This window comes from Magallana gigas, chromosome 1, assembly GCF_963853765.1.
Source record: "Magallana gigas chromosome 1, xbMagGiga1.1, whole genome shotgun sequence".
Taxonomy (NCBI): domain Eukaryota; kingdom Metazoa; phylum Mollusca; class Bivalvia; order Ostreida; family Ostreidae; genus Magallana; species Magallana gigas.
The window spans coordinates 39,297,993-39,322,003 of NC_088853.1; the positions used below are offsets into that span (position 1 = coordinate 39,297,993).

At 31.4% G+C, this 24,011-nt stretch overlaps 1 protein-coding gene, 2 long non-coding RNA genes and 1 other non-coding gene across 4 annotated transcripts; all 4 read right to left on the reverse strand.

Moving 5' to 3' along the window:
* Window positions 1–3,372: 3,372 nt before the first annotated feature.
* On the reverse strand, window positions 3,373–6,860 carry LOC136273770 (uncharacterized). Its single transcript, XR_010712000.1, has 3 exons — window positions 6,761–6,860; window positions 5,549–5,671; window positions 3,373–3,611 (listed from the first exon to the last, which is right to left on the reverse strand). It is a non-coding gene; the product is annotated as an uncharacterized lncRNA (long non-coding RNA).
* A 33-nt stretch (window positions 6,861–6,893) lies between these two features.
* Window positions 6,894–11,667, reverse strand: LOC117687424 (plancitoxin-1-like). The gene is made up of 5 exons (XM_066086238.1): window positions 11,538–11,667; window positions 10,705–10,882; window positions 9,876–9,957; window positions 7,192–7,353; window positions 6,894–7,099 (listed from the first exon to the last, which is right to left on the reverse strand). Exons 1-5 carry the CDS (start codon window positions 11,633–11,635, stop codon window positions 6,894–6,896), a joined length of 726 nt encoding a protein of 241 aa, XP_065942310.1. The 5' UTR covers window positions 11,636–11,667.
* Window positions 11,668–17,097: 5,430 nt separating this feature from the next.
* Window positions 17,098–17,971, reverse strand: LOC136270173 (uncharacterized). Its single transcript, XR_010707912.1, has 3 exons — window positions 17,693–17,971; window positions 17,343–17,480; window positions 17,098–17,236 (listed from the first exon to the last, which is right to left on the reverse strand). It is a non-coding gene; the product is annotated as an uncharacterized lncRNA (long non-coding RNA).
* A 246-nt stretch (window positions 17,972–18,217) lies between these two features.
* Window positions 18,218–20,169, reverse strand: LOC117687176 (uncharacterized). Its single transcript, XR_010707914.1, has 4 exons — window positions 20,028–20,169; window positions 19,696–19,833; window positions 18,636–18,773; window positions 18,218–18,355 (listed from the first exon to the last, which is right to left on the reverse strand). It is a non-coding gene; the product is annotated as an uncharacterized protein (transcript).
* Window positions 20,170–24,011: the final 3,842 nt, after the last annotated feature.

The window sequence follows — 24,011 nt, forward strand, 5'->3', positions numbered from 1 at the left end:
TATATTTCTACCATTCAGTAACTAGAATGCAATCTGACGTACAAATAAGAGTCAGAGTAGCATTGCTAAATGTGTATCAATTATTTTTTGACCGATGACAGTTAAACCCTTTGGACACCTACACCTACCCACCCCCCCCCCCCCTCCAAAAAACCTAATAAATAAAATAAAATTATCAACATCAACAGTGACAAAATGGAAAGGATAGGTGTCCCAAGAAACTCACTGCACTTTCCATGCAAATCAATGAACATGTACTCAGTAAAAATTAATTAACAATATAAGAGGATTTTGTAGGATTTTGTGTAATATCAAGCTTTGATTCAAAGGATGCCCAGAAGAAAGGTTTTACGGATCTAACTGCTCCATTCCCTGTCCAGACTTTAACTGTCAGTACTGTCACATAGAGACGGGCACCTGCCAGGATTACAAACCTGAGTACCAATGTCAGAGCTGTGAAGTAGGTATGAAGGAATTTTAAAACATATAAATTATTAAATATTAAATCACTAACAGGAATTACTAAATATATTTTTTACATAAAAACAACAACTGCATTGCCTAAATACATTACATGTATTAAATGTGGGATTATTTTTTCCATACAATAGTATTTAACTATTGGCTGCTTAATTTATATGTCCTTGATCCTACAATTTTCCAACGCTGGACAGCCAATCCGAATACGCCTATTATATAAAAAACAAACACAAACAAACAAAAAAACTGATAAAAACTGGGATAAGTTATTATAATTGCGTTATAATTGAAACCCTACACATTGTATACTGTTTTTTTTAAAATAACATAACAGTGTCACTGGGTTTAGTAGCTGTATCATCAATTACAAATCGAATATGTGGTTTTAGATTTATTCTGAATTTTCAATATAATACATATATCAAACATGACATATGCATATTATTTTTGATGTTCATTATACATTACAGATGGGAGATTAGATGAGAGGAATATTGAGTTTTACAGTCTGATTGGTGCCCTCGGCTTATCGACCATCATAATAATAGTACTTATAATTTGTCAAGGAATGAAAAGGTAAATGCGGACATAAAAGTCTGTTTGTTTGTTTTTTTTCTAATCTGTCCCTGCTGCTTTATACATTTAAATGCGTGTACTTAATAAAAGGTTTAATATTTAATCTAATTGACCATTTCAAGAAGAAACCACAAGAGTCAGTCAACAGACGATACAACATTACGCCATACCCCCGCTGTTGCTAACCAAGGAGGCGCTGCCTTTGGTAGTTACATGGATTCTTTTGAACAAATTTCATGTCATCTGTATGATGAAATCCAAGAAGATAAAATGTAACAAACATCTCTGTGAACTAACAGTTTTTTGTATGTTCTTTTTTCAAATGTTTTGTTTTTGTTTTGTTTTTGTTTTTGTTTTTGGGGGTTTTTTTTGTTTTTTTTTTTCTTGTTTTTTTTTTTTGTTTTTTTTTTTTGGGGGGGGGGGTGGTGTTTCTTCTTTTTTTCCTTGTTAATTTTTTTTTTTATTCTCTTTGATTGCTTGACTTATCTGTTTGTAGTTGGATCTTTGTTTATTTTTTTTTAGGGGTCTGTTTGTTCTTTTTAATTAATTTGGATGAATGAATTTATTTTTTTTTCTTTTACATATAATTCTTAAAAGAAAGTTCAGTCAATGTCCGTATATATATGGCAACATTAAATCAGTAGAACAATTGCGTTTTTGTTATATTAAATGAGTTCAAATATATACATATTGTATATCTAAACAATTTTCATAAAATTTTAAATCGAACTAAAGTAGTTTTGATTGTTTTCCATAAAATTAAACTAAAATCTAAATGCATGGAAGGAACACGGATAGTGCGCACGACCCATGGTAAAAAAAGTTGTCCAAACATTTTAATTAAGTTTTTTGATGATAATATTCCCGGTTTGTATAAAACATTTCAAAACTGCAGAATACTCTATTGTGATGTAGCTTGTATGAGGTACGTCATTTTCATACGTCATTTGAAGCTATTTTAAAACTAGCAGAGGACTTAAAATGATAATACGGCAAGAGCATGTCTTTAAAAATGCTCGAAAAACCAACGTCAGCTGACCGCACGGAACAGCGCGTTAAAACATCAATAGAAACAAATCAAACTATGGAGGAAACATGAAAAACATCGAAAAAGTTCAAGTTTACTTATACAAAAGTGGCACAAGCGATGTGATTATGGAGTATGCGATTGTACCCTATGACAAAACGGCGAATGCGGCATATTACTCTCAGGTAAACACAGGACTACGACGTTATAGAAATAATGTAGAATAACGTCAGACTTGGCCGTGCGGCATGTATAGCCAATGTATATATACCGTAAATCTGGAAATTTTTACGTCGACTATTTTTTGCAAATTCGAGTTATAAAGCTATAGATTAATGTTCACGGAATATTTTTTTGCGAATTGTCATTGGTGCTAAAAATAAAAAGATCTCAAATAATAAATGGCACACATACATTGTATTTGACATGCACAATGTTAGCTTACCTTTGGATATTGTATATTACCGCCGCCTCTAATTTAAATTTTCTCATGAATCGTATATATTTTCCAACTTCATATAGTATCATGTGAGAGTTGATGATTACCAATATATACAATTAGGGCACCAACTGCACAAAACTACCTAAAAGGGTATCTTTATACGGATTTATAACGAGATAATCATCCCAATTATCAGTTCACATCTTCACATACGACGGTTTGTGTACACAAGTATCGGGTGGTCATATGTCAAACACAGGTGACGTTTTTTTCTGTCTCGAGCAAGCAAGAATAAGAGGAAAATGGCGGCATTTAGCGAGAAATTCAAAATACTGTACAGATTTTCATATTCCGAGAATTTTTGTGTTCAGCCGGTACACTGTGAATGGGGTGAAATATTTTCAGATTACGGTAATGATAATTCCAATACAAAAGTGTACTTTGCTCTGATTATTACATATACATTATTATATTCTATATTAAAATATTATAATACTTTTTTGATAATGGCGACGTTATTTTGAACAAAATTACATGTGTCCACGAACTGTTTGGACAACCCTCGTATTTTAAACCAATTTTAAACACAAGTATAAATCAAGAAATATTGGTAAAACCATGCATCAAAAAACACTAATATTATAACTGATCATGGTAAAAAAATTCCGAAGTGCTTTTAATGACGTCATGCAACAATCAAAAGACCTTTTAAGCTGTGCGATATATCTGCGCAAATGAAATTGGGTCCGTCGTCCTTGAAACTCCTGTTTTTATTAGATGTGATTAAACATAAAATTGTAAATATTGATTTCGATAAACCTTTAATATTTAACACTTTTTTACAGTTTTATATCAACCGCGATTATTCTTGGCTAATATTGGTCTTTTTCGTCCTTTTTGTTTTTTCAAAGGTTTCTTTTTTACGCCCAATACTGGTCTTTTGGGTGGTTTTGGTCGCTTTGGTAATTTTGCGTTGGCAGTTTTTATCATGGAGTTAATACATCTGTCGTGAAGATCTCGAAATTCTTTGGCAGCTATTGCATCCTTTAGACAAACAGACAACCCTCCTCTCTTTTTTTGTGCTTCCTGTTGTAAATAAAAGATTCAAAAAGGCGCGGTTTGATGTTATCTACTGTAAATCGACATTTTGTGTTAATTTTATTTTGCAATTCACCAGGAAAAAACTGAGAAAAAATTAGTTTACAACGTTTTCTCTTTGTGACATTTACTGTCAACGTATTACACGTGGTCGTGTATTCTTGTTAGCGTATTTGGCGGCCTCCGCTTTTTAAAGTACATCGCTAAATGCCTTCCATATATGAATTCTAATGCGCACATTCAGAAATATAATAATTATAACCCACGCTAACTTGTTTATTTATTTATTTTTTTTCCTAATATTGTAAAAGCTAAACATAATACGTTTACAGCACCTATACAGACGTGTAATGTTACAACAAACGTGCATCAAGAATAGACATATAGTAATAAATTTTAACGACAAAGAAACGTTTGCGGACTCCTTTAAAACTTCTCTAAAGCGAATAAAAGTTGGTTTACAGTGTCAACTATATGTATCATGCGGATACATATTTGTTTCTCTTTATTAAAGGTTTAAATGTTATCTATATAGTTTTGTTTACTTGTTCTATCGTATAACAAATTTGCATTTTACGAAAGAATGCCAAGTCATCGTTTACTAACCCTTTCAATGAATACAATACTCACTAATAACCGTAGGACAGGTATTTTCTAAGGCTTTGAACTTTTGTGTTTTGGATACTTAAAGGTATAAAGTTTTATTCAGCGTTTCCAATTCTGCGATTAAATTAGACCGCAAAAATAAACTAAAACATATTTGGTATTACCCCAGCACACCCCGATAGTCTGTGTAATGAGGGTGGTAATGTATCATTTTGTAATCAGCCACATGTGGATTCTAGATGTAGTAAGTTTCGCATGGTCAATGTGTACCGAAAAATGTCTGGTACACATTGACCACTGTTGTTGTTTTAAATGAGATTCGTGAATTTAATACAAGCATTTGAAATCAATCATCTACAAATGCAGATCGATATGTGTAACATGAAAAATAAATAATGTTGGATGATATATACTGCTTATTAAGTGTGTAGTTTGGAAGGTATGTGAAGTAGAATAGAATATAAGTTTTGTATAATAGGTATGAATATTTCAAATGATTCCATCAAAAGAAAATTGAACTAAAAGACGTTACGAGTTTAAAGCGGGTAATTACCGAATACAGACTACAGACTACCGTACTGACATCATTTGAGAATACAACCGGTAGGTATGGTTATCATTGCATTTTGTTAATAATTTAATATCTGCTGATTTTTCATACCTGCAAAATACAATATACTACATGACTATGATCCAATAATAAAAAAATTAAAATCTTGTAGACAAACTTATAAGAAACACAAATAGCATGCCAGGATAACCCATGACAGCTTTAAGACTTGTTATCCAATGGGGCTCTTAAATTAATATATTAGACATTACTTATTTAGCAAAGTTTTTACAGTACTACTTAACTACTTATGTGTTTGTTGAAATGGCTTTGTCAATACAAACGTTATTTTGGTGGATATACAGTATGTCTTTATTGAGTCTCTCTCTCTCTGTCTTTCTATCTCTCTCTCTCTCCCCCTCTCTCTCAGGTCTTAGGTGATGACGATATCTGCAAATATTTTTTAAATCCATTAGTTGAAAAATATCAGTCTTATCAAATATATACTTATCCATCAACCACAAAAGTGTCTGTACAGAGCTGAATGGACTTCTCTTTTGTCTTATGGTTTTGTTTCTTCAAATTACAATATAATAGATATAATTCAAATGAATAGTTTTAATGTTTTAGATACCGATTGAATAGATGAATAATATTCGCCCAAAAATATAAAAAAAAAAAAGAATCAACAAGCAGACCACAATGTAAGAAAACATTTTACAAGATATTGTAACTTTGTATATGATTTTAATGTGTTTTCAACACTTACTTCTCTGTTTAAATCCCCGATACAAATCCAAGGCGACTGTTTAGCTACCGCCCACTTAGAATGGTCAACTCCGTCTGAGAACGTGATGTTATTGTTAAAACAAACCTCTTTGACGTTTATTACCTACAACACAATTAAAATATATTATAAAACTGCTATAAAGTTATACGTTTTATGGATTATTATATAGAGAATAATACATACCCTTTTCTATATCACAACCAGTATCAGCCCGAGACTCCAATATCAGTATACCCGAGGGATGATACTGGTCGAGGGCTAATACAAGACTTGATAGCGGTAAATGGTATCTACTATTATATTTATTACATCCCTAGTAATAAAATTTTGACAAATTGGTTTTAAATATCATTTAAAGTAGTCTGTGAATATATCTAATAAAAATGTTTTAACAAACATGTAGCTACAGAGCAAGAATTAACCCAGGTTTTCAAATAAAATCATTTCCTAGCATTTGTAGTTTTAAACTGCACTTAAAAAATGTCGACTGTATTCACTGTTACAAATGCTTTGTTTTGTTGAAAGACGTCAATCCTTATCATAGATAACAAGATATTTGTAAGCCAATGTTCATTAGCAATATCCCCTTTCTGATATGAACATGCATAACAGCAAGGTGGAAATTTGACAGGAAGTTCGCATCCGGTTGGGACTAAAAAAATTTCTTTGACAATTTACACAACCTGTTTATCAAGTGGTCTAAATCTACAGCGTTTGAGGCTAACAATTTTAAATGTCGCTATTAATAAAGAAAGGTGACGTCCAGTTGATATGAAAAATACATCCAACGATATAACGTTTCTATTCAAATAGTGTGTTAGGATTTCAAACATCTGCAATAAATAGTTGCTGATAAATCTTTGACAGAAATTTGTTTTAGGCTAAACAATGTACAATGGTTCAATTTGTACAAAACAACTCAGTCTACCCACATTATGGCTTGCCTTGAAAAATATATATATTTTTTTAAATTTCAAGCATATGTAAGGAATATTTGCTAAGAAAAATGCGCCGGAATGTTTGTTACGGACAGACAGACAGACAAACAAGGGTAACACAGTAGACCCCCTTCTCCTTCAAAGCGGGGGTATAAAAACAACCTATCATGAATTCTCATATTTTACTATTATGAGATGACATTATTTATGTCTATTATCGTGTTCAGTTGTGCAATAATTTAATAAGTCATACTGGTGGAGGGGTGTTTTTAGGGTTTGGTCTCCATGTCCGAGCTAAAAAATTATCTTTCAGTTCTGGTGCTATCCATTTCTCATAAATGTCTACAATAAATATTTTTTTCAGATTAAATTTGCAAATGCAAATGTTAAATATCAAATACATTTTTTTTGTTTTCAAAAAGGCATTTCAAGGCATCACCTTCCTTATATGTCGCTGACTTTGCAAGTACTTCCAACTGAACTTTTCCACGAGATGTTAAACCAACATGACTAGTACTTGGTCTGTTCAAAGTATTGACATCGAAGTTAGTTCTGTCATATATGTACGGATGTGTTGTTCCGAATATGTTTTCTACAAGAAACAAAAAAACAATTGAGTAAAAAAGATTTTTCCAGAAATCGGCTGATTAAAAATAGATCTCGAAATATTGTAACTATGTTTACTTAGATCATTTTCAACTGCCTTTCTGACAGTGACACATAATATCGTCTGCCCATATCTTGTTTGATTATTTGAATAGTTATATCTCATGGATTTCTTTGCAGGAAATCTTGGTACACTCGAAACCATCCAGAAGCCTTCGGTCCTATCAAACGCTAGTGAACCTGAATTACATCAAATGTATTAAAGATCAAAGACAACAACTGATTAGTTAGAATATTACAATCATTAAAAATCGCTATCTCCATTATATGCTTATCACTTGAATGCGTTACAGTCGGTTCAAGCATTTTTTTTACAACATACATCATACCATAGCATAGCATTAAAATCTCATACCATAGCATACAATCTCATAGAATCGCATTCGTCATATCATATCATAGCATACCATAGCATAGCATACAACATTATTTTAATTTGGTCTTAAATGTTTTTATTTGAAAAAATAAATGTTCACATAATAGATTTGTGATAAACTTTGGCTTCTTATTATTTTACTTCGAAATGTGTGGAACTCTTCTGTGTATGGAGGCGTTTTTGATCAAATCTCATAGCATACCATAGCATACCATACCATACCATACCATAACATTAAGCCCTTCATTTCAATTTCTCATAGCATAGCATACAAATCTCATAGCATAGCATAAAATTGTAAAAGATGTGCATGAAATGACTATAATAGTTCATCGAATATTTGTTTGCAGATTTTATTTTACCATATCTGGGTCATTTAAAAATATACAACTGTTTTTTGCATTGGTTTATATTTGTTGGGTTTTTTCTTCCTGTTCACCTAGTCGTGCATTTCGAAGGGAGGGTTAAATAGACCTATTTTAAAGGAAATCAGCTAAGGTTTAACAAAAATGGCCCGTTTTTAGCTCGCCTGAGCCGAAGGTTCAAGTGAACTTTTTGTTCTGTATGCCTGTATGTTCCTCCGACTGTCTGTTAAAGTTTATTTCATTTTTTTTTCTCTAGAAGCACTAGTCTCTCTTGGCTAGCGAAGGGTTTTGCTCCCCATTAACCCTTGGCAAATCTCATTACGAAAGCTTGGCGATGCGGTGGCGCTATCTAGCGAGCAACTTGAGTTGCGCCCCGTTGTATATATTTACCATTTTAACCGAATGATTCAACCTGTAATATACAGCTACATTATAAATACAACTTGGAAACATTTTGACAAGAGAGAATCAAAATGGTCACGATTTTGGTCAAATTCTATTTTTTGTTTTTACTAGTAACAATGCCTAAGGAATGCATTTTTACTGGCCAACTGAAATTTGAGAGTCAGTCGGTAAGTTGTAAGGAAGATACAGAGCTCAGAATTCCTTGTCAAGTAAACAAGGCTCGTGTCCTGTTTTGTTTACATATGTTCAATTTACAAGTAAAAATCTTTTTGAAACTTATTATTTCTTTCTAATCATTTTAAGGCATAGATAAATGTTTCTTACTGTTTAACACATCCATTTTTAGTATAAAATTGTTTTTATTTCAACATCAAAAATGTTAACAAATGATTTGTTTACATAGCAAAGGATGTTAAACTCTGAAACTCGCTTGTATCTCAACGAATGACAATCACATTTTGGTTGCCTATTAAATATGCTTTACTGAATCACTGTAAACATTAAAAGTTAAAAAAATAATTTTTGACCAAAATCGTGACCATATCCCTTTAAGGAGCAGTGAAACAGTGAGTATAGGGTAGGTGACTTTTGAAAACTTCTTTTGGGAAATCCCTGCACCAGAAATACAAATATTCACATCAAAGCTTGTATATTAAGCAGTGATTCTAAATTGTAAAAAGTGGCACCTATAACATAGCTTGGTCTCTGGAGGGGTTCAAAGTTTAACAGAAAGGTATATAAGTAATTTGTTTAAAATCTACTGCTTATGTTCTTCAATTCCACAATATATGAGACTATTATTGTGTAAAAAGATATTTTAGATTCTAAATTGTTCAAGGTATGACCCAGTACAATTACGTGGGTCCAATGATGGGTTGAATTTTTAAGAAAGCAATATATAGTGACACTGTTTAAACAATTTCTTCTCAAAAATCATAATACAACTTGTGAGATTACTTTGCGACCATCTTCGGCTAACTCAAATTCTAAATTGTTAAAACTGTGAACCCCTGAACAAATCAGATGAATAGGCATAAGATACGCGTCCATATCCATCTGATCTAGTGGAGCGTCAGTCAAAAACAAAACCTTTCTCAATTATTACGAAAATGATTGCTACTTAAATGAATTAAATTATGAACCACAAAGGCAAAATTAATTGCTTTAGCTGTGAAAGAGTTATTAATATGACGGAATGAGAGAAAATATAAATGACCAGACCGAATATCGGTTCTGAAACCCTTAACACTTTGTTTAGTTTCTATTTCAACTGAGCCATATGGCGCCAGTATTTAAGCTCGTTTTATCATTACGATAATTCCTTTTGAATGATAACTGCACTCGAAGATCAATCCAGAGATTTTTTACACAGGCAGTAGTTAACAAGTCAGTTTCTTGTTTTTGTTCGACACCATGTCTTAACGAGATAAAGAGCGAAGATTATGCCGATCTAGCCTGGGAAACCTTAAACTCTACTCAGGAAAACTACAAACTGGCGCCAGTAGTTCAAACGGTCTGAGAGTCACACTAATACATCAAAATACCATAAAACTTACCTTTTGAGTGAGCATAGTTACTCCCTGCTGAATTATCTGGGGGTTGATCGTTATACATGGCATATGTCTGGACATCTGGAGACTAAAAGCAATAAACAAATACAGTTTAACGACACCATATCTCCTCAAATAGTATTCACTCGAATTGCAATTAGACCTAAAGTTCGTTTTAACGTGTGGACATTTATTGATCAGAAATCTTTCAAGATTGTACCGTTAATAATTGGTTAATAACAAGGATCGTTTTTGTTTGCATGTTAGTTTTTATACATGAATGTTAACATTTTACGAGTATGTGATATCTGTCTGATAAAGATTCAGATGCTACCAACGTTTCGCCAATTTCAAATTTCTAAAATGCATTATGCATGTATTGTCAATATGTACTATCGCTAAGCGATGATCATTAACCTGATGTTGAAATGTTTTAATTTTCACTCAAATTCATTGAATCTTTGTCTTTCTTTTCTTTTGAAACGTGAATGTAACTAGAGAAAATGCCGTCTTACAGACAACCCTGTTAACACTTTTTGGAAGACATATAGTATATCTTAGTGAAGCCATATGTGTAGTTTTTTTTTCCAATCAAGGACGAACAGGAGTATACTCTTGATTTGCAATGCACGCGCTATGGAACTATATATAACAGTCGTGTCTCAGTTAAACAAAGACATCACTTTTAACATGCCATAAATGTTCTTTGTATTTTTTTCACTAGTTTGTATACAGTACATGTACATGTATATTAAAGAAAAAGTGACATCCATAGTAGTTTTAATTAGTAGCCAGTAGACAATCAAATCTAGGAACTACGTATATATACACTCACGTTTGTGTACAAAGGTTTTAGTGTCTCGTACACGGGGTTTTGAGTACTGCTCGTGATGTCTGTGGTTTTATAATTAAATTTTGGTGAAGTTGTATCCATGTAGAAAAACTCAGTTCCAGTCGTCAGAACAGGATACTTCCTGGCATTTGTTAACTTTGGGACTTTGTAAACGATGAACCTAATATAAATGAAATAATTAAAGACAGGTATGTTATTTAACATTACGACTCACTATTATTTCATTACTTTACGTATGGCATTTGTTTAATTTATAAAGTGAAACTGACTTTCAAATTGAAAATTGGAAAATGTTATTTTTCTAAGAAATATATCTGTGCCTACTCAATATAGTTATAGGATTATTTTTTTAAAAAATAGTATAACAATTAGTTGATGTTACACCATATCGTAAAATATTGGGTCTGCAATGTGAGTCCATTGATTAATAAATAGTTATATGAACTTACATCAGTGAAATATGTTGACTTTGGTTAAATAGAAGTATATCTCATTAAACATTTACTAGTCAAAAATTTGTGACACTTTAAAAACTTTCTGAAGGTTTTTTTCACGAAAAGATACATGTAAATTATATTGGTTGCTGCAAGGATTATTGTCATCTACGTACTATGTTAAATATAAGAATTTTAACATTGTCAAACACATTTTTTTTTAAACTACCATTTTTGTTTTAATATTTTGATCAAAGAATAAGCTGACATTATCTTTACTCCATATTACAGAGAAAAGAAATTAATTCATTATATGTATACCAAAACTATTAAAAAACAGAAATGGTTTTTTTTTCCATACAAAACATGATACAGTCTTACCAATCAACATCCTTTCCATTCGGATCCTTGCAAGTTATAGTGCAATAAGTAAAGCACTGGTAACCCAGGAAGATTATCATACAGAGAAGCTGCTTCATATTGATATCGTACGGTGTATCTTACATCGTACCTGTACAATATTAAATTGTGTTCTCTTCGTGTGTTTTATATATACTGTTTTAATCAATTATTTCTTTTACAATGTGTACATACTAATTCATTGGTTAATTTTACGTATTAATCAATAATTTCCTTTTTTACAATGTGTACATTCCAGTTCATTGGTTCATTTTACGTAGCCAATAACTTAAAAGTAAAAACAAATACAAGAGGCTGTTCTTTCATACAAATTGCATGCTACACTAAAATAATATATTTCGGCATAATCGATAGCCGACACTTGGCCTGTAACGTTTATTACCAATTTGTCAAATTAATTCATAAACTGATAACGTTTTTACGTGATTTAAAAAACATAAATATCAGACATTTTTTAAGGAATAATTCATTGTGTTGTATTAAATAATTGTAACTAAACAAGCTACTGTGTAGTTTTTGATTTATAGTTTAAATTGATAAATAGGTTTTATAATTAGCCCCCTACCGTTTTTCACCGGTCGGAGGGGACTATAGCTTTCCTCTGCGTCCGTCAGTCCGCCCGTCTGTCTGATCCACTTCAGTTTCCCATACTTTCTTTTATTCATGCGTTTGAGGAATAATATGAAAATTGTTGAACAGCTTCAAATGTCAAACTATGGATTAAGTTCACAATTTGTAGCGTCTGGTTGACATATTTTCGGGAAAATTATTTTTTATATTCCATTTTTTTTAATGATCGGGTTTGGTGTGCATTGAATTAACGAGGAAAGTATGTAGTCAGTAATAATATCGTGCATTATTTCGACCAGTCCATTTCTTGTTTCTAACAAACAAATAAGTGCTGTAAAATAGTGTCAAGCATTGTGTTGTCAATTTAATCCAAAGTTTTTTTTTTTATAATAACAGGTGGGTTCATTTTCGGGTTGGTCTGTTGATTTTGGGTACAGAAGACGATAAGAAGTGACATTTTGCACAGCAGTGCATTGTTTTCACAAATTTCTAAAAACCGGTAGGGGACCTGTATTGCTTATGCAATAGTCTCAGAATGCTTGGTTAGTTTTAATAATTCTCAGGAAAAGTAAGTGATTTGGACAAGCGATTTGTTTTCTGGAGAGAGAGAAAAAAACAAATAGTATACATTGTCGTTTTAAAGCAAAAATATGTATACTTAAATAGAAACCAGCAGAAATATACATTTTTTTTATTAGCGTGTGATTCTTGTCGAAAAATAAACATGGACTACTAAATTAGGATAAATGTTATATAATGGATTTATAATTATTGCTACTGGCAATCTTTTAATGTATTTTAATTGAAATATACTTTCAATCTGTCACATTTTATAGTTGACCTTAGGAAATATCTTTTCTATATTTCCCCCACGACTAATGACTTGTTAAACGCGTGCTGTATATCAATTAAAATTGATTACATCCATGTATTTAATGTCTACATTGACCAGCTGTTACATTACCAATACAAAATAAAAATTGACATGAGTAGTATAGTAAGATAAATGTACAGATTCAATCAATAATTCTTGAGCGCCTTTATTAGTATATTCCTCTGTCGGCAGGTATGAGGTTCTAAAGTCAATTTAGCAACCACTAATACAAATTACCGTGTTTGCAGAAAAGAAGCACACATTGCAGGAATGTAAACTAGATATAAATTTAATGTACATAAATACCTCATAAAATTATCCCAACTCTGTGCAAGTGCATGTATTTATACAGGTATGGAGGACACTTTCATGTATGCGGGATATTTCAACAAGTGAGGCTGTAAGCAGCTTTCTCACTTTCAAGAAATACATTTAATATCAGTTACCAAATTTTTAAAATAATTTTTATTCCATTATTTTAGATTCAATGCACTAAAAGGCGTTTTCCTTGGGAGTTGATATTTTTTTTATTCTGAATTGTTGAAAGAGAACTTTCGATTGCTTTCAAGACAGCTCAAAATATGCTATTGTAACTAAAGAGCATATTTACCGCTGTTGTTTTTGTTAACGATTTGATGGAAAAAATATTTACTTATGGAAGTATTCGTTCGTTATCATACGGTAATACCCATCATCTAAAATGTTCTATACATAACTGTGCGATGAGCCGTTTAACTGCACTATGAATTTCTCGGAAATAGGATTTTTATTTTTATTTTATATCAGTTATATGTTTTGATATTATATGTCAAATCAAAGAAGAGATATAATAAAGTATCAATATATAATGTTTAACTTATAACGTTCTTTCCCCCTACTGCTGAAAATGCAAAGATGTAAATCAGCTGTAAAAAGATTATCGTTTAAGCCCCTGTTTAAAACATACTCAAGAAAATTTTTAAGCAAACTTACTATTCTTTATTCGAAACAGACCACTGGGTTAATAAAACCCCTCAGAAGGTCGTGTGCTCTGATCCAAATCTATTAACTGATAGTCGGGCTTAGCCAGTAACTGGTACAGAACCAGTAAATTGCTTAAATATTGATAAATTTGTTTTTAAAAATAGCATTTACCTGTGTGGGAATGTAAAAATTTGTTATATGTTTACGGTAATGTCAAGACTTTTATTTTGGTACTTGATCAAGGACATTGCAAAAATTTTACTCTAAAGGGTAAAAAACTATTGTACAGAATTTAATCTTGCCGTTCACTTTGACAACACTAAAATGTTTTAATGTAAAAATCCATCATTTCTGCCCATTGGTACATGTGTAGATAAAGAGGATTAAACATTGTGAATGTTTAATATCGTGCATAACATTGTCCGTTATTATATGCGTAGTACTAAAACTTCTTCAAAGATGTCTTGTTGCGTAAAATACAGAAAACATGTATGAAACACATAGTGTTTTTTTTTCATTTGTAACTTACATTACATCACCTTAGTTGAATGCAGTGAATATTGTATTTTAAGAAGCGACTGCATTTTGAAGATCCGTGCGAGTATAACAGAAACAAAAATTGAAGAAAACATACATAACTTCTCCTTAACCTGTTAGTCAATATACTGTCGTAGATTTCCAATTATTCTAGATCTCCTAAACCTAATTGATTTTGATTATAATCGGTGTATTTTGTTAACCTAAGTAAACAATATCGTTCTCGAACAAAAATGAAACAGCTTAATTATCAGTAAGTGTGTGTGTTTGGAACCACAATAATGCTCATATTATATAACCAGCTGTCTAAAAAATACATATATAATAGGGACTTCTTTATCACCGCTGTTTAAAACGTAATGATTTAGACATTATTATTGACCAAAAAAAATATGGGAACATAATTTGATTTTGCCTAATTTACTAACAAATAAAAGCTAAACAACAACTGGGGTTTTTGATATAAATTATATAAATGCCATTCTAATTATGAATAGATACAAATGATCGGTTTATCACAAAACAGGGAATTAGAAAAAAAAATGCTTGATGTAACTTTGGTTTGGTAAACATTTGCTTTAGCATAATATTTTGGATGTCAATATACAGGATGTCAATATACAAACAAAACTTCTCAATAACACAAAGTTAATGATCGTCTAAGTTGTTTCAATGTTTAGGTATGCACAAGCGCCACTTCAGTGTATGTTTACGATATATCTGGAAACGAGCTCATACCTAGGTCTTCTTACTTAATATTCTGCAAGAAAATAAAAAAAACAAAGGAAAAGCCAGGAGCAACAAATAAAGCATACATGTATTAAAACATTTCCACGTAAAATAGTTATTGATTTTAAATTTGCATTCATTAGATTACGTTTTTTCCAATACTTACTTTTTTGGCGCCAGTTTAATCCGACCGAATAACAAAATGATTGCTTACGCTCCTTTACATACATACCAAAAGTAGATTTACATTCCTCCCAAGCAATTGCATACGCATCAAGACGAACAAGACCAGAAGTAAACTCCAATAGGGTATACACAGTATACTTTAAACTAAAATGAATGCTGATAAAGTATTTATAACAAATATGGTCTAAATGGATACAGTTATGTTAAAAGGAAAACGTAAAACTATTAGAATACATAATAAAACTAAGCATACTTAAAACAATGTCTGTAAATTTGTGTTCACATTACATGGCCTAGAGATTCATAACAACTTAATGTAACATCAATGAAAATATATGTAAATGTAGGACATTTGGAATTGCATATCTGTTACATTAACCTTTCAGCCACCTTACAAATGACGGAATTGCAGGTTTGTCAAATGTTTTCCCATTTTCTTTGGATAAGGTCTTAGTGAATCTACCAGTTTTCTTTTCAATTTAGCGTGCAATATACAAATTGATTGCAGTTGCTACAATCATTGTCATTAGATTTTCCACAAACGTTATCTGTTTTGATATAAATATTCGATTCAGAGTTTTACAAGAAAAGAGTATTTAAAAGGTAAAGTTAAACTGATATCAAAAAAGGCAAAAACCTATAAGACTGAATTTGACCATGAACATAATAAAAAAAGAATAAGTTATTTAGAAATAGTTATGCATCGCATTATTTACATGTGAACCAACATCAAATTCCATTTGAATTATTTTTTACTGTTAACCAACCTAAAGAGAGTAAGACAATTCTTAATTCTTACTTTGAGATACTTGCACAGTTCGTATTATGATAATATAATATTGTGTGTCTTTTTTGCCGCAACTTTGTTCAAAGATAGCACGCCGCTTGCCGGTTTTGCGAAAATTATCAAGCAGTCACCGATGGTGTCAATTGCAGCATGTTTTCAAAACATATTGTGTTTACGTATAATAAAGTTGGTGTAAATATTGCAGCTATTCTACGAAATGATTTTTTGCTATTCGAAATTTTATCATATAATCATGTCACTAAAAAAACAAAAATCATGTTTTATATGTTAAAAATATCCGTTTTAAATAGTAACTTTAAACATAGAAACAATCCAAATGTATTATAAAGAAATGTATCAACTCCCTCATACTACCGAAGATATGTTACATGATTGACTATGTAACAGAAGTCCACTACATTGTAAATATTCTTAAGCATTTGAAAATTAGCAGCGATCTTTAAAATGAAGTTACAACATGGTACGAATGTTGAAAGAAAATAACAAGATATCAAACGCAGTTTCCATAAAAAATGCACGACTTACTATAAATTCCCCTTAAAACTATAAGTCTTTGGACTTAGGTGGATCAAAAATATATTCTAGTACTTGACACATGATAAATATAAAAAATACCTTCTGTCAATGGGCTAAGAAATCCCACGCCTTCTTTTACAAGCTAAGAATGTGTATTTGAGGCGTTCTTTTCAACACAATTCATACCATTTCCTCGATATATATAGAATACATATATTTCACGTGTTAATTAACTCCTTTTTTTAAACTCAACTACTCTTTGACGTTGTGACAAATGGTTTACATTGGATAATAATACCGGTAAAAACAAACAAAATACATATTAAAAAAAAGATTCTACCATACCTTCATTGCAGAAATATCCTTTCCAGCCATATATGCACCCAGAATCACACAAACCATTGAATCTATTACACCCAGCGCATGTTGCAATGCATTTTTCTGAACAATCTTTGCCAAAAAATCCATCAGGGCATGCTAACGTGAGGCGAACAAATGAAGGTGATATTAAGATTGTATATTTCAATTACAATTCAAAACAATTTGTGTGGTTTACAAATCCTTTATTTACATTTCAACTTACGAGTTTTGCAGCGACCCCCCTGATGACCAGCATCACAACCGGTTAGACAGGTTCCATTTATAGGAGAGCATTGGTCGATGTCACGGCAGTATCCACATTTGTTGTTGCATTGATTACCGTAAAATCCGTCACCACAATCTTTTGAAAAAGTTTGATTGCTATGTTTAACATTATTTATTACCCGATTTAATGCCCAAATACTGTTATTTATATTATCATTAATCTAGTATATCTTCTAGAAAATCCAAAATATATGTCAAACATATACTGCCAATGACTTGACCTGCATGAAAAGCACAAAAGTCTTTAACTTTATGCTTTTATATTAATGTTCATCTATAATTACTCACGTGTTTTACACAGATTCCCATCGTAACCATCCTCACATCCTGTTAAGCATCGTCCATTGACATTAAAACATTGGTTCACGTCCAGACATTTACCACAAGTTTCACTGCAGTCAATACCGTACTGTCCTCTGTTGCAAGCTAAAACGAGTATGTTTATAGATATAAACCTTGATGGTGGAATTTGGGTTCAATTTTGATATTTTCATAGGTACATTATTATAGTTTTGTTCGCTGCTGCAGACGTCTTTTAATCCCAAATTCTATCGTCGCTATTCGAGATTTTAGATGTTTCAATACTTGGAGAACTGTTACGGGCGGTTGTATTAACAATAAGAAATGTATAAATAAAGAAGTATAACTAGTTATTATTTAGGGTTGATAAACTAGTTTATCGTATTACTCATTTCAATAATGTTATATATCTCATTTCGTTGTTCTATTTGTTCAGTAATTTATGTGAACATGCATTCATTATAATTCATATTTATCTATACATTGTCATCTTCTCTTGAATTGTGTACTTTCGAGTTTTGCATAAGAACCCCTGATAACCGGCATCACATCCAATTAAGCATGTTCCATTTATATGAAGACATTTATTCATGCCGCGGCACTGTCCACAGTTTTCAATGCATTTAAAGCCGTATGAACCGCTCACACAACCTTGTTTATGAAATAATAAATATTTTTAGATAGTCTTATATAGATGCTATATAAAAAGATACCCAGTTCTTTTCTACTGTACATGTATAACATATTCTTAAATTATGATATAAACAAATTATGCCTATTTGTAAATTTCTTCTGTTCATATATTTTGTATTGTACAAATAAAACCTACAATGTATGTAATATTATGGTTTTTTTCGTCACAATTATTTTTTAAGTTGCCTGCTGTGATTTATATAAGAATGCTTCGTCGTACATGTAACTGTGTACTTACGAGCATTGCATAAGTTTCCTTCATAACCATCGGCACATCCAGTTAAGCAAGTTCCGTGGACATTGGAGCATTTGTTTATGTCACGACAATGTCCACATGTTTCATTACAGTCAATGCCAAACGACCCTTTTTTGCAAGCTAAAATAAATAACAATACTAACACCTTATAACGAAAGTTTTTGTTTTATATTATTATTATTGTTTTATGATCAATTTATTACGTTATATGTACTGTGGTCAAATTTGTCTACATTGAATTCTAAAATTACAACTTTTAATAAAAGAATAAATATATCAAAAGTGAAGTATGAAAAACGTTTACCTTTTTTGAGTGATTAGAGTAACTTTAATTAAACTAAAGGAGAGTCACTAAAGTGATATTGTATTTTAGTCACTTTTTGAATTCCATATAACGATCAAATTTGAACACACACGCGTGTCTGACCCTTTTTAAAAGGTCAGGGTTCATAATTTTATTCTGCTTTTTAAAAAAAAAGATGTAAAAATATGCACCTTACATTTTAACTTATTTATGCTAAACCAGTATTTAATGTGCCTCCCTTTGATCAATCATCTTTTAAAAATATTTTCCATAAATAAAAGGAATTTGACGCGAATCATTATATATTTTACTACATTGTGTCTCTGATTCCAACAATTGTTTTAAAAATTCTGTTTATATTCATTTCTGAAATTTGATCTGTTAAATAAAAACAACAAGTTTGTGTCAATAATTGTGTTTCCATTTACGTTGAATAAAACGAGTTTGATTTAGAACTTCAGTCATTCAAACTGATAACACCCCTCTCCGACAAAAAAAGAAAACATTTGCATGCAATTGACACTGCATTTTACAAGAATGAAACATTGACACTATATCTAAGAAGCTGTGATAATATAATTTCATAATGAACTTAAAAGATGATTTGTGATTCAATTAGATATCAACATCAGTCTAAATGATTCATTCTTCAATCATTTGATTGATCAAATATTATGTATATTCATATGTATATGTAATTTATTCTTTGACATATGTCCTGTTTGTATATCTACTCACGTGATTTACACAAATCCCCCTGATACCCAGCACTGCATACGGTTGCACATGTTCAATTGATATGATCACACAGATTGCCATCACTACAGTGTCCACATTTTTCAGTACAGCGTATACCGTAAAAATTGATGGCACAGGCTTTAAAATAGAATCAACACAAATGCATTGTTTTCTATTTATTACATAAAACAGCTTTAAACACGGCATATAAATGTTTAGTTTTTCGAACGATAAACAGGCCATGCATATATCAGCACCAAGCGATATAAACATTTAATTCCCCTAACACTACATCTTTAAATTTAGAATGTATTTGGTTGATACTAGCTCACGTGTTTTACATAGTTCTCCCTTATAACCAACATCACATCCAGTTAAGCATGTTCCATTGGTATTGGAACATTGGTTCACGTCAAGGCAATGTCCACATGTTCCATTACATCCAAAGCCATAAAATCCGCTTTCACATGCTAAGACGTTTAAATACAATAAATATCTTTTACTTTCAATGCATCAATACATATGTGGTTTAGTAAAATACATTTTTATTTCATCTTTTTGTACAAAAATAGTTTTCAATGATTTAAGAAACGTGTATGTTTTATTGATTGTGATTTTAGAATATTGGTAAAGATTTAAATAAAATCCGTAGTTACAAATATATAGTAATGAGTGAAAAAAAACATGTAACTGTATACACTCAAAATTTTAAAAAAATATATTTTTCAGTGTAAGGAACTAGGTTTATCCCAAAATTGTTCCCACTTATGTTTCCTAAAGTAATAAGCAGAAACTCTTAAAAACACTTCTTTTTTTTCATGATCGCTTACAATATAGTTGATACCAGATATGATATGATTGATACAAAATTACGGCACTAATGCATTCATTTCACAAACATCTCAATCATAATTAAAAGCATGAATAGCTTAAAACTTATCTTTAAAACTCAGGATGTTTGCAGTAAAATTGGTCTGCATTAAAGTGTTCAAAAAATAAAGTTTTTATATTTGAAATCGCATGAATAAGTAAATATATTTAGATTATAAATATGTTAAAATCTTTATTTTCAATCATTTATCATAAAAATTATTAAAATAAATGCTCATGAAAATAAATATATTAGATTATTTGCCTAATTCACAAGTGTGTCCTCTGTACCCTGGTTTGCAGCCCTGACAGGTGCCCGTCTCTATGTGACAGTACTGACAGTTAACGTCTGGACAGGGAATGGAACAATTTGGTCCTAAATATCCCGTTGTGTTGCAACCTTGAAATATAGAACATAAACCACTAAGGTTTATTTGGAATTTCAAAGTCGAGTTCAACGTAACATGCATTTTTTTGTAATACGACAGTGGACTATATATGGGAATATGTCTATTGCTTAAAATATAGAAAAGAGAATAACTTAACATATCCATGTAAACGCAAGGTTTTAAATGTAAAAAAAAAAACGACACCCTGTAAGTATATCTAGATAGCCGTCGCAAATTGACGACGAAGACCCAACAGAGAATGAAAACATACCTTCAGACATGGGCTGGTAAATGCATCTTAATACATTAAATGATTAATCTACTGGATAAAAATAAATACTGATAAAGTAATTGAATAGAATGAAAGAAAAAAATATGATAAATTACTGACGTATACATGTCGCTGATTAATGTAAACAGTAGCAAAGGGGGGTGGGGGGGTGGGGGTGGGGGTGTACGAAACGAGATCGAAATGGATTGGGGATAGGAAGACGGGGTTGAGTGGAATAGAAATTTAGTAAGCCTAGTGTTCGTAATTGTTTGTCACATGTCAAGCCTATGTAAATGAATTTCCATGCATTCGTTTTGTAATACAGGTGTTCCTGTGAAAACTACACTATTATGCCTACTGCTATTATGCCTACTGCAAGAGAATGCAAGTGCTGCAATTTTTATACTGCTATAGAGTCTAGACTAGAGGAGGCCTGTGCATCACAGACCATGAAATATTTGTTGCCAATTGCCTTAACAGATGGGTCTTGGAAACATGTTTGTGTTAAGATGACTCATAATACTACCATTGAGATCACCTGCTATAATAACATTACCATAGGATCTATAATGACGATATAAACTTTCTATATAGTTGAGCTCTTGTATATAAGTATCTTCATTACTATCAGCAGGGAGATATACTCCAACCATATAAAACACTTCACCATTGTTGTATGAAAGTACAACATTAACAACATATTATTATAAGAATATTATTATATAAAGATATCAAAACCCGACGGGATTTTCATTTTTTTTTTCTTTATATTCCTAACAAATAGAATTGTAATTAGTATGTTAACAGTACACATTTGTTTTGTACTTTTAATTAATGATGCGGTTTTACTCTACGAAAAAGTTATCATTTAATCAATGCTTGCTTTGGCATTAAGTATACCAATTTAATTGTGTAGATGTGAATTGTTTAGTGAAAATACTTTTTGTGTGTTTGTATGCTTAATATGAAAAAAAAAACGAAGGAAATATTTTTAAAAAACATGTCAACACTGCCTTTAGTGTGTATATAGAAATATATGTAGCTTCTTTAAGTCCATCATTTTAATACACATGGAAAAAAGAAAATAGAGGAAGAGTTTCTAAAGCAAGATATGCCTTTACAAAACTATAGAAGATATGGAACTCCAACAATATTAGCAAGAAAACATAAATAAGACCATGTCAGATACTCCGGTGCTAATGTACCGATGTGAAACATGAAAGATGAACAAAGGGGACGAAAAAAGAAAACAACAGTCTTAGACGAATTCTCAAAATCAGATAGCAAGATAAGATTATAACACACAATTACTACGAATATCAAACATAAGGCCATTGAGACCAGTTAAATATTCATACGATGGTAATTCAGGGGCATTAACGTTAGAAGAAAACACAACAATAATTATTACATAGTCCATTTACTAGATACCTGAAAGGCAGAAGAAAGAGAGGAAGAGCATAAACAGAAAAAAAACATTCGAAAAGGAGAGGAAAGAGGATGAAGATCATGGGCTGGGCTAAGAATACAACTGAAGACAGATGGATGGATTCGTTCTGTTGATGGCACATGGTACAAATCAGATAAGTAACAGGAACAGGTAATACACATGCTTATATGACCCACAGTTCATGAAATTAAAAACAGGTTACAAATTTAATGACATATCATATTTTTAATGCTTTAATCATTTAACATTGACTTAATGTAAACATTTATTTACAACAGATAATGCAGAATAGCGCCTAAAGCTGCATATACGTTTTCAACATTCTTGGGCTGCACTTTGCTTAATCATTGCGAAGATGCAAATCATTTTTCTTGTCCATAAAATAACGGATTACCATTGATTTACATAGCAAGTGGATTGCCAGAATAGCTACATTTTTTTTTCAATCTTTACAATTAACATATGGTTTCTTGTCCCTTTGATTTGAATCATAAATCACTTATGCAATTGAACAACTCAAATCAAACAAATTAAACTAGAACTGATTATTTACTGACAAACACTTATATAACATGTAATACAACATTACAAAGTAGTGTTAAAACATACTTCTTCCACTTTATAAATGCTCCTTTACTTCCTTCCATGTAAATACAAATGAGTATGATGTGCATTTGTGGTAAATTCTCAGGGATGTGGTTGCTTTACCTATATGTTCATTTTGATTTTTCTTCTTCAACTATGTCAAAGGAAGAGTAATAGAAGTCTGACCAAGACTTCAATATGTAAAATCATAAATGTAACATACGCGTGTCAATGTATTCATGAACATCGTAAGGAACTTATGTGATTAAGCCATGAAGGATTGAGCATACGGGTCAGAAAGGTATCGGACGACGTAGAAATTATATTCTAAATTGTAAAATTAAGCCAAAAAGCAACGTGAAAGTTTCGTGCTTTGATCACTTTTAGTTTCTGAGATCTCGTGGGTACAAAATGAGTTTTAAAAAAGCTACATGAGATAATTGAGATATCTCAACGGAAGTAGAATTTTTTTGTTGATATAACATCGCATAGATAACCTCTGTATAGATTTATACTTATATATTTGTTATATGGAAAAAGAATTGAATGCGTAAAAATGATTATTTTTCAAGTGCACCCGGTGACGACCGGAAGTTACGACAAACAAAACAAAATAGTTTAAACACATGTACAGCTATAGGTCTATCATCCCACAAAGTTTGGATGTCCAAGTGCTTGCCGATTCTGAGATCTCGAGGAAACAAGGTTTTTTGACGCGGGACAGGAAACGGACGACCGGAAATAAATTTTG